Source organism: Nansenia antarctica (genome assembly GCF_963989245.1).
Source record: "Nansenia antarctica genome assembly, chromosome: 14".
NCBI lineage: Eukaryota > Metazoa > Chordata > Actinopteri > Argentiniformes > Microstomatidae > Nansenia > Nansenia antarctica.
Window position 1 is genome coordinate 31,781,824 of NC_137684.1, and position 12,500 is coordinate 31,794,323.

The 12,500-nt window shown below is 45.0% G+C and overlaps 2 protein-coding genes across 2 annotated transcripts in view; both read right to left on the reverse strand.

Moving 5' to 3' along the window:
* The window catches only part of LOC308170079 (hyaluronidase-5-like), a gene marked incomplete at both ends in the record, with an annotated part of 10,596 nt that extends 723 nt beyond the window's left edge, over nt 1-9,873 (reverse strand). Inside the window, 3 exons of the mRNA XM_080544811.1 lie at nt 7,762-8,055; nt 8,666-8,755; nt 8,899-9,873. Coding sequence (XP_080400937.1) covers nt 7,762-8,055; nt 8,666-8,755; nt 8,899-9,873 — 1,359 coding nt within the window. The remainder of the gene's footprint in view (nt 1-7,761; nt 8,056-8,665; nt 8,756-8,898) is intronic.
* A 1,103-nt stretch (nt 9,874-10,976) lies between these two features.
* LOC308170080 (protection of telomeres protein 1-like) overlaps nt 10,977-12,500 on the reverse strand; it is a gene marked incomplete at both ends in the record, with an annotated part of 62,273 nt that continues 60,749 nt past the window's right edge. The window contains 2 exons of the mRNA XM_080544812.1: nt 10,977-10,988; nt 12,254-12,345. Of these exons, the coding sequence (XP_080400938.1) occupies nt 10,977-10,988; nt 12,254-12,345 (104 nt within the window). The remainder of the gene's footprint in view (nt 10,989-12,253; nt 12,346-12,500) is intronic.

Sequence of the window (12,500 nt, forward strand, 5' to 3'; positions counted from 1 at the left end):
GAACATTGACATGCTAAAAACACATAACTAGACACAATTAGATGAACACACAGTTCTTGCTTTTGAACACGTCCTAAAATGAAAGAATGTGTACAAGTTAAGTCTCCCTTACCAGTTGCCTTCGGCAAACGAGAACAGTGAAGCCAATCCACAAATTATACTTATTCGTACTTTAAAACGTTAAAAAGTTGGTTTTAGGAAAAACAAAAACAAAAAAAACAGATATTGTTGACCCAATAAGTTTCACTTTCATTTTCGAAGCCCTTCGAGTCTGCGACTGGTTTATGGTCTCACCAGCTGGCGTCACATTATCTTCCCAAAATGTGTCCAGTTTATCAAAATAACCCGTTTATATATCTCATCTGGCGTTTTTCCCCCACTTCTGTTCGCTAGCTACATTACGTTGCTTAGATACCTTCACGGCGGGGTTTGACAGAAACATCGTAACATAATTGCTAAACAAGTTGTAAAATGATTTGGGGGGCCAATATCTTTAGCTAACTAAAGTAACTAGCTTACTATATTGTTGTCTTAGCAGTTGGAAAAAGAACAGGATTAATATAAATATATATGAGCAATAACATATCGTGGGCTGCAGCAAGCACAATAACAACCAACTTGTCCGTCTGAAGCTACAATACTGGGATCATTCGTGATTGGGCTACAGGCAGTCAAATACTAGGCGAACGTGTGTAAGACACAAATAAACTTGGATTTCATGCATTTCAAGTGGCATCTTTGTAACCATGACGACGTAGACATGCCTAAATTCCCCAAATAGTGAAAATACCACCAATAATTAGACAAGAAAATGTGCTCTGGGCACGGAGTTTGTTGACGATTTACTGGATATTTAATAAACAGAAACTTACTCAGTCGTCAACACGTTCATACATAAGAAGCATTGCAGGAGATAATAACAGTTCAGCGGCCTGTGGTGAAGGCTGGTCCATACAGCAGCTTAGAGAGTCCTCCCTGCATGTGCACATCTGATAACTGAATAAGACAGCTCCCCTTTCTGTAATGCTTGACGCACGGCGACACATCCTAGCTAGTCTCATCTGCTCAGAGAGTTGTGTTCCAGTAGCTTTGCTTCAAAGCCTGTTTATGTTTCATACGCATCACTGACTTAATCTGGCACATGCTCCCCCATGTCAGGGTAACATAGTAGGAGTGGAGTATTCCCTTGTAGGAGTCTAGCCTAGTTAGACTAGCCTCTATGTGCTATGCTGAACAGGATGAGTTCCAAATCCTAATTTGGGATTCCAGTGGAATCATTCCACAATTATTCATGTTTGGGAGATTTGCAGGCCCATCATTGCATTGGCTCAATGTGTGGATGTCGTATTCACAAAAAAAACCATATTGTTTTTCCAATCTTTCCGTTGCTATAGTAACCAGACATGGTTCTTTAATCCACAACGTCTCGTAGCCAGTAATGGAATGTCCTCAGATGAACTGACCGTATGTGCAATGTCCCTCAGATGTCTCTCTCATACAACTCTAAACATTCTCCAACGTTCTCCAACATTCTCCAACATTCTCCAACATTCTCCAACATTCTCCAACATTCTCCAACGTTCTACAACATTCTCCAACATTCTACAACATTCTACAACATTCTTCCAACATTCTCCAACATTCTCCAACATTCTCCAACATTCTCCAACATTCTCCAACATTCTCCAACATTCTCCAACATTCTCCAACATTCTACAACATTCTCCAACATTCTCCAACATTCTACAACATTCTACAACATTCTACAACATTCTACAACATTCTCCAACATTCTACAACATTCTCTAACATTCTCCAACATTCTCCAACATTCTACAACATTCTACAACATTCTACAACATTCTACAACGTTCTCCAGATGTTGGATATTTGGAGTAAACAGCTGCACGTTGTGTATTTTTCATTTGACATTTTTCTTCTAGTTGAATATTCAGATACAAGCAGGTTTCTGTTTCCTTCAGCATCATCCTCATACTCTAATTTAGCCTGTGTGTGTGTGTGTGTGTGTGTGTGTGAGTGTGTGTGTGTGTGTGTGTGTGTGTGAGTGAGTGTGTGTGTGTGTGTGTGTGTGTGTGTGTGTGTGTGTGTGTGTGTGTGTGCGTGCGTGCGTGCGTGCGTGCGTGCGTGCGTGTGTGTGTGTGGAGTTTATACAAAGGTAAAGGTTCAAATAGAGTTCATACAAAGGATATGACAAATCAAATGAGGACAACCAGAAACGTGTGTGTGTGTGTGTGTGTTTATGTGTATGTCTATGTCTATGTCTATGTATGTGTGTGTGTGTGTGTGTGTGTGTGTATGTGTGTGTGTGTGTGTGTGTGTGTGTGTGTGTGTGTGTGTGTGTGTGCGTGACAGCTTTAGAGGCACAGACGCTCCCTGGCAGATGGATACAGTAGAACATGAGGGGTTAAAGATGTGTGTCACTGGGTCAGTAGACCCCCCCCCCTCATAACCGAGCCCCCCCCCTCATAACAGAGCCCCTCCCCCCCTTCATAACCGAGCCCCTAACCCCCTTCATAGAAAACAACACAGCATCAAGGAAAAACAACCCAGAATATTGCTATGACCGTGCATGACTTACAAGAAAAATGGTAATAGTTTACGCATGGTTCAATATCTGATGATGACTCAAGTTTACGTGATGTCAACTCAGCACATTAAAATAAAGTCGATGTGAAAACCCGGCCATGCGTATGTCATGATGCTGTTTTAGCAGGAATGGTAGAGCGCCATTTTACAGGCAGATAGGGAGAATGAGGATAGTGTATCAATACAAAATAACCAATTTATTAATAGTTACAATAAATTAGATATTTAAATTAACTGTTATAACAATGTATTTTTAGTAAAGCTATACTGTATGTGTGTAAGGAAGACGCAGGAGGCCTGAACCACAAATGTAAAGAATTCATCTCTGTTGTGTCCTGATATCCCATCCCAACCATAGGGTTCTGGGGTGGTCCAGTGGTCTAGCACCATGGCCTGGGGTGGTCCAGTGGTCTAGCACCATGGCCTGGGGTGGTCCAGTGGTCTAGCACCGCGGTCTACAGTGCACACATGTGCCCATGTCGGCATGGATTTGAATCCCTGCTGACATGCCCTCTCTCCCTTCTTCTCCTTACTTTCCTGTCTGTCTTCACTGCATCTTTCTAATAAAATGAAAACATAGGCAATCAAGACAAGAGGACTGCAGCCTGCCTGCTCTCTATCCCAGAGACACATCAACTCTCCATCCCAGAGACACATCAACTCTCTATCCCAGAGACACATCAACTCTCTATCCCAGAGACACATCAGTCTCTTGGACTCCTGCAGTCGAAGGCCAGCCAACCGAAGGCCAGCCAAAGGCCTCTGAGCTGCTCCACTCAGAAGGCGTAAATATTGACAAATGGAGCTAGCGAACTAGCGGCAGTTCACTCTGAGGACACGTCTGTCAGGAGACAGCTGGTTCACACATACAGAACCAGTCAGAAGTTTGGACACACTTTTTTTCCATTCAATTGAATTAATTAAACTACGGCAAAAGCATGACCCTATGTTCAAGGGACTTAAGAGGCTGACAAGCAGCCAAGTTTATGCTATGCTCTGTAGCATTCAACAGTTGTGGCACGGTTGCGCTGACTATGACAGTATGTTTTGTGTGGTCGTCCCACCCACCACCCCCAGACCCCCTGCTGCTCGGCCACTCTAGAAACACATGGTATCGGCTGGACATAAACATGCTTGGGACACTATACGTCGTAAATATCACCAGAAATATTGACATGAAAAGTGGAAGACCACCACACAGAGAAGGAACCACACAAACCAAGTTATTGAATTCAAAATATCTTGCTAATGATATAAGTTGGAAGTTGAATGTGACCATTCACGTAACGTACATGATCAGCATACCGTAAACAACACTGAGGTGGATATCCAATTATACAACAAGTTGGTGAAAGGTTGCTTGCATTGTGATTGGCTGAAAGGAGTTCAATAATGATAATGTCAAGGTCACCTATTATGATGTTTCTTTGCTGCGGTATATTTGTGTCTCACTTTGCCTTGACAGTGTTTGCCGTTTTGGGAACTGCCTTGTATACTGTTGTACAGTGGCAGACTCTGTTTGAAGGGCGAAAAGAAAAAAAGGGCACTTAAGCGAGACGTTTTTCAACCGTGCGGGCACCAGGAGGGGCGGTTGCCCCCCCTGCCCCCCCCCCCCCCCCCCCTGAGTCCGCCAGTGCTGGTGTATACTCGTATGTTGTGACGTTTTAACCAGCCAGGGAGACACACAGAGCAGAGCCATCCAGTGTGTACATATTCATAGCATAGATAAATGAAGAGTATCTATCATATCTATCATACATAATGTTGTTCTCATATTGATGTCTGACTTGTGTCCACACAGATCACGGGTCTGCAAACCTATCCCTTTCTTCCCTTTCTTCCCTTTCTTCCCTTTCTTCTTTCGCAGTAAACAGGCTCTTGTAATACTGCAAATGTTTAGTTCACAGTCTTATCTTTCATTGAAAAGCTTTGAAGAGCGTTCTAGAAAGACAAGATGTGGATAATAGATTAACTTGTACTCAAACATGTCGACACAAAGTTTTGTTGTGTGATGGATGATATTGAGCTTCTCAGCCAGAGGCGGTCAGTGTTTCCTCTCTGGGTAGATGAAGCTGGGTTCAGGAGAGCGGAGGGAAGGAGGGAAAATCCATCTGCAGTGGATTAAAAAGATTCCTTCTTCTTCTCTGGGTATCCTATCCTGGGTTGGGGCTTTATAGCCGAGGCTCCCAGCACGCCTCTGGGCTTTTCACAGGCTCAAACAAAATCCATGAAGGAAGCAACAGGCAGGAGTTTGTTATTTGCTACAGAGACATGCTCACACACAAATACATGTACACAAACATATCACCTCAGGGAAAATGATGGAGATACTTTTGGATTTACGCATTCTACTTTTGCTTTGGGCATGGAGGTGCTGTTTAGGTGTTAAACTAAGACCAGTGGCTAGTGTTTCTCTTAACCCAGTAGCCCAGTAGATTTCACTGAGTCATTGCTGCTCTGTGCAGATGTAGCCCACGGTCTGGCTACAGACACTCTTTTGTTTCCCCCCACGATAGTCTCAGTGTCCCTTATGTCACCCTGTAGTTGCAAAGACAACATCGAACTGCCCTTAAGATGAGTGTAGCCCCACTCTAACCACAGACACTCTAACCACAGACACTCTAACCACAGACAGTCTAACCACAGACACACTAACCACAGACACTCTAACCACAGACACTCTAACCACAGACAGTCTAACCACAGACAGTCTAACCACAGACACTCTAATCACAGACACTCTAATCACAGACACTCTAACCACAGACACTCTAACCACAGACAGTCTAACCACAGACACTCTAACCACAGACACTCTAATCACAGACACTCTAATCACAGACAGTCTAACCACAGATACTCTAACCACAGACACTCTAACCACAGACAGTTTAACCACAGACACTCTAACCACAGACACACTAACCACAGACACACTAACCACAGACACTCTAACCACAGACACTCTAACCACAGACACTCTAACCACAGACAGTCTAACCACAGACACTCTAACCACAGACACACTAACCACATACACTCTAACCACAGACACTCTAACCACAGACACACTAACCACAGACAGTCTAACCACAGACACTCTAACCACAGACACTCTAACCACAGACACTCTAACTACAGACACTCTAACCACAGACACTCTAACCACAGGCACACTAACCACAGACACTCTAACCACAGACACACTAACCACAGACAGTCTAACCACAGACAGTCTAACCACAGACAGTCTAACCACAGACACTCTAACCACAGACACACTAACCACAGACACTCTAACCACAGACACTCTAACCACAGACACTCTAACCACAGACAGTCTAACCACAGACAGTCTAACCACAGACACACTAACCACAGACACACTAACCACAGACACTCTAACCACAGACAGTCTAACCACAGACAGTCTAACCACAGACAGTCTAACCACAGACAGTCTAACCACAGACACACTAACCACAGACACTCTAACCACAGACACTCTAACCACAGACACTCTAACCACAGACAGTCTAACCACAGACACTCTAACCACAGACACTCTAACCACAGACAGTCTAACCACAGACACACTAACCACAGACACTCTAACCACAGACACTCTAACCACAGACACTCTAACCACAGACAGTCTAACCACAGACACTCTAACCACAGACAGTCTAACCACAGACACTCTAACCACAGACAGTCTAACCACAGACACTCTAACCACAGACACTCTAACCACAGACACTCTAACCACAGACAGTCTAACCACAGACACTCTAACCACAGACACTCTAACCACAGACACACTAACCACAGACACTCTAACCACAGACAGATCATCCACAGGATGATGTGTCATGGCTGTGTCATCCAACTGAATTGAAATGTGGGTGCACAGTATAGGAATATGAACTGTGAATGCAGAAATTGAACATCAAAAGTTCAGAGGAACACTGTTTTATAAAGTGACAATTATGTTGTTGTTGTTTAATAATTATGTTATGAGATTTTATTGTCATCACTGTATGAAAACAGTTCACATGTACTGCTGCTGCTTTTGCATCAGAACATTAATTTATATTCATCCATATTATGCTGTGTAACATCAGCATTTCCACATTTCCACAGAAGCTTAGTAAATTCAGTAAATTCAGTCCTTTGAGTAACTTTTTAGAAAACTGTGTGGAAACCACCCTGGGTACGTACACTTTACCAGGCTGCCCTCGAAAAGGCGGTTCAGGACCCTGGCCGCTAAGACTAACAGACTGAAGAACAGCTTCTACCACAGGGCCATCCAGGCCCTGAACACAGCAAAGACCTAAGTTCTGGGCCCTGGACAGTCTGGACGGATTGTATGGCAGCTGCTGGACTGAAAAAATCAGGTGTAGTGCTGAGGCACAAACATGTACATTTCAAGCCTGCAAACCGTTTAAATAACGTGAAACAATACTATTGTGCAATATGACAACCCTAGTCGTCTATCTGTACAGTATAGTACAGTGGATTGTGTACATAGCCTTTATTTATGTAAACCAGCTCCTTCCCTTCTTGTGATTTAAAAAAAAATATGTTTTTTTCCCTTTCCTAACACCAGGGGAGCCACCCCTCCTAAATTTCGTTGTTTGGTACCTGTACTGTAGCAATGACAATAAAGTCCATTCATTCATTCATTCATATAGATTACTACCGCCACCTAGTGTTGAATAGTGCGTACTGCACACCAGTCGATGTTTCTGTATTTCTGTTTTCTGAGTATGTAAAGTAGTAGTAACTGTACTGAACATTCAGTGGTAATCAAGTTATGAGAGAAAGTACACACAGATCAACTGATTTGCATTTCCCCATTGACATTAGGGGAATTTCCATTTCATGAGTTCAATAATCCTCTGATTTGAGATAGTAATAGCTCCCAACCATGGAAAAGGAGTATGATTGTAAATGTAAAAGAGCTATGATGTATACTCATTCACTTTTATTCAGACTTCCAGTCTGTCTAATGTCGTGGCAATGTTATCACAGAACCAAATACAAGAAAAAACAAAAGATACAAAGGAATAAAAACATTGAGAAGGTCAAGAAATATAAAGAAAGAGGCGAGTGTCCCCTTGGGTCATAGGTGCGGAAGGTGTTCAGGATAACGGGGAACTGGCAGGGCTCCTCAGAGAAGCACAGACAGTCGAATCTCTGGGCGAACCAGAACACGTCCTCCTGTGACAGCGTCCCCTTCACCGCCAGCTCACCGCTCCGGTACCTGTGGATCTGGTAGCGGTCCGGGTCCAGGTGCAGGTAGTCATCTCTGTCCCAGCGCTTCCTCACACAACGGCCCTTCTTCTGACACAGGGCCTCGCTGCACAGCCGCGTTGCCATGGAAACGTTCAGGATGTACGGGTTCATGACGTTGTCCAGGTGCTGTCTGGCAGCGAAGCAGGAGTCCTGTTGGAAGGGATGAGAGAGAGACAGGGGCTTTGGTTGTGTCTGTCTGGCTGGATTGTAAATGAAAGAAAAGAACAGAAGAGAAGAAGAAGAAGGGGCTTATGTGGGAGGACTTCCTGCCTGGGCCTTTGTGTTTGAGTTTCATTGAGAATGTTTTGGATGTTCTGCTTTGGAGAAATAATTGTTGAAATAATAATTTAAAAATAAATGACGGGTCTCAACTGTGAGTTGATGAATGAAGAGAATAGCCTAGAAACAGGAAGTGTTTCAGCGACAGAATTTCAGTTTTTTTAGGCTCCTTTGTGTTTGAGTTTGATTGTGTGTTTTGGATGTTCTGCTTTGGAGAAATAATGACCGACCGTGACTGAATGACATTCAATGACTTACAATGGCGGGAGTTGGCACATTTCTGATTTACCACAGCAAGTAATAGACGTGTTTTTTAAAAAGATGAAAGAATATTTAATCTAGAAGCTTTTCACCATCAGATATCAGCGAGTTGTTTGTCTGAGTTGTAGTGACTTTTGCCGTATTTGTCATATGATTGGACAATTTCTATTTTGGGGCGTGGCTTATGAAGCACGAACACAGAAACAGGAAGTGGTCATACCTCTGTCTCAGCCACATCCATGTCCCCCCAGGAGATGACCCCAGAAGCCCCCAGGGCCGCTGCCTCTCCAATGGTGTTCACCAGGTCATACTGCAGAAAGCACAAATAATCGGCATTTAAACCAAACATTAAACCAAAACACTATACTTAATTTCACACAGTGTTGTCAGAATTTGAATGACAATTATGTAGATGGGCTTTATGACAGTTAAGTGTTATGGTCATCAACTGACCTCGGACATGTAGTCATCCACACTATCTTTGTAGACCGGGCGAATGAAGGCGTAGACGGGGATGGAGTGGTTATGGTTGGGAAGCGTGGACACCCTCATAGCTTCCTGGATGCGGTGTCTGACGTACAGACGGGCTTGGTAGGAATCTCTGAGTATCAGCTCCAGGTAGATCGATGGGAAGAGGGTGGTGGACTCCTCCCAAAGCCACAGCAATTCGTCGTTCCTTTCCTGCTCGATCTCAGGACAGGTCCCGGTGTAACATGTCATATCCTGGTTGTAGTCGTAGTTGTAGCAGTCTGGGTACAGGTAGAATCCCCAAAGCCTATTGGGCCTCAACCTCCTCCCCAGCCTAACGGATCGGAGGAAGTACTGCTTGGCGCCGCGCTCAAACACAACTTTAGCTTTGTCTTCAGCCTCGTCGTCGGATAATCCTTGGGTCTTGTTTTTGATCGTCTCGATCGAGATCTGTCGGTAGATGTCCTTGCTGCCCCAGTCGCGGTTCCACTGGGGTCTCCACTCCTCGAAGTCCAGGATGGCCAGACCCGGTCGGTCTCCGGGGATGTAGAACTCGATATCGTCCTCGGCCTCCTCGTACATCTCTCCGGTGTCCTCGTCCATCTCTCTGGTGTCCTCGTCCACGTACGGGAAGATGCCGAAGCGGTCGGTGTAGAATATGGAGATGCTCTGGTTGGTGTCGGTCCTCAAGGTGCTGCTGACGAACTGGAAGTAGGAGAGGTCCAGACCCAGGCCGTGTCTGGTCTCACAGCTCTCCGTGGGAGCGTTCCAGGTGAAGAGGAAGGGGTAGTCAGGATCTATGGTCGGGTCAGTTCTGGGCAGCGCTGCCCTGTTGGTGTCCAGGAGACTCAGGAGAAGGAGAAAGCCTAGGAGGTGCCGTCCACAGAGGGGGACTCTGCCTGGAGTCATGTTGAAGCCTAGGAGGTGCCGTCCACAGAGGGCGACTCTGCCTGGAGTCATGTTGAAGCCTTGTACCTTGAAGATGGCAAAACAAAACATACTCAATCAAAGCGATAGTTTTTTCAATAGTTCATTTGGCAAAGCACTTTAAATCCAAATGATCATAGCAAAGTCTTACGTGTGTCGGTACCTTTATTTGCTGGGGTGGGATTTAATGCCTCCACCAGACAGCTGCATTGGGATTCTCAATTTGAAAGTAGGACACTTTGTTTTTGTTTGATTCATGTTGACAAATGTAAACATTATTACATGTAAACATTATTGTGACATCATAATGTACATTAGTTGCAGCACCATCAAAAAAGAGCATCCAGGATCAGATGGATGTCTCCATCACCGCCCCACCAGTGCAGAGGGAAACAGTATTATTTGAGCAGCAAACACATCTTGTAAACTACACAATCCTTCATGTAACTTGCCAGCATCAGAGCTGCACTGTCTCGTCTCTCAGACAGACTGGAATACAATCTGGGTGGGTCGATCTGACCCTTGATGTAGCTGTCAGGTAATCCATCTGGTATGAAGATCTCTGAGCCTCACAGCGCCGCTCAGAGTAACATGCCCAACAGACAGCCTCTCAGCCTCACCAGCAGCAGCTGCCAGCTCGTTCTCTCAGATCTGAGGCCTCGAGACATCTCTGATCTCTGCTGAGGCTTCAGTCTCCCTGCTGGACACCAACAACAAACCTTTCATAGAGGAGAGGGTTCTATACCTGACAAGCCTTCAGGACCTCTCTCTCTGTCTCTCTCTGTCTCTCTCTCTCTCTCTGTTTCTCTCTCTCTCTGTGTCTCTCTCTCTCTCTCTGTTTCTCTCTGTCTCTGTCTCTGTGTCTCTCTCTCTCTCTATCTCCCTCTGTCTCTCTCTGGGCTTCTGTTCCCAGCAGCAGCAGCATAATGAACACGTCTGTGTGAGGAGAGTCATACAGACATGTATTCATGTGTATTGGAGCTTTGATGAGGGGTGAGGCCTATGCTGACCCCAACAGACCCTGAGTCTGCTCTGCCTGCTCTGTACTGAAGCCATCTTCACTTGTTGTTTGTTTTGAGGTATGAGTGAATAAATATACTGTACAACTTAGTGCAAGAACATGTAAAGTGCAATGATCAGGAGTTCTCCTATAAACATATGAAGGATTACGTCAATGTACAAAATTATCTACCAGTACTAGAAGCATCAATCAAATTTAGCCAGTTATGACTATCACATTTTCATCAAACAACAATCATCCTAATTGAAACTCGATGCTGGCACACTGGAGTAGCAACAAAGTCACATTAACCCAAACCACCAGCAGAGGGCGGTGTAGTGCTACAGAACTGAGAGGAACACAAACTTTTTTTTTATTTTTTATAAATTTGTTTTTCAGATTTTATCCCCTTTTCACCCAATTTGGTAGCCAATTTAACCCAACTTAGCATCCAATTATCCCCTGCCTATTGCGAAGGATCCGCCGCCCGACCCCGTGGCCGGCAGTCCCAGAGGAGGCCGCCAGGCAGACTAGGCTGACTGGCTCCTCGAGCCCAGTACCGTTACTCCAGCACCAGACGGGGGCGGTGTTGCGCGACGGATCCTAGTCCAGAAATACTCCTATCCCACCCTCGGAAGCGGCCGGCCAATATGCCGCTTCCTGTGTGCCTCGGCCATATCTGGATCTGACGAGCCGGGATACGAACCCCGGCCCCGGTGGGCAGCATGCACTAGCGGCCAGTGCTTAGACCGCTACACCACCGCGGGGCTGCCACAAACCAATCAATCACTCACAGATGAACTCTCATCGAGGTGCAGTTACAGCCAGGTGAGGAGACCCTCGGCTTTCCTTCTCCGGGTCAGGTGACCTGGGGTGAACATGACAGAGTCAAAACCTCTAATGATAATAATGGTATATTATACCAACAGAAACAGAAGCCAGCTGCCCCGGGTTATCTGTGCTACCGTGCGTTGGTACCGAGGAGCAGCTTTATTTAGTGGCAGAACATGTTTGAAATGATGCAGCAATGCAGACGTATTAACCAACCAACATCCAATCTGTTAAAATGTATAAAAAACACATCAAAGTTGTACATCAAGACCACGTCAAGAAATAGTTTTTATTTTATTTTACAAGAGTTACATATCGCAAACAGTCACATTCAGAGTCTGTTAGAAGAACAAAAAAACAGTTAACAACATTAACTTCTGATTCTGAATGACGTATGACAAACTCGAGGAACAACATTAACAAACTATATTTACAACTGTTGTGTGTTTAATACTGTACAGCCTACATGGCATCTACATGACCATAGCTGTGCTATGTGTCTCTAGGTAGAGTGTGTCTCTGTGGTGCTGTGTGTCTCTAGGTGTGTGTGAGTAGAGTGTGTGTGTGTGTGGGTAGGTGTACTGCTGTGTGGCAGATCTGGTAGAAGGCCCGGCTCTGGCCCTCCTTCTCCCCGGTGTACACACTGAGACACAGGTCCAGCCACGGCCGCTCCGCTAGGACAGAACACACACGTAAGAACTACTGGACTCCTGAATGTTGACACCTAATCAGCCATGAGGGTCATTTGACCCCTGTGAGTAAAGAAAAAGTGTTATATCTTTGCACTCGATCATATTTCAGGACCCTCCTTTCATGACTTGTCCTAGAT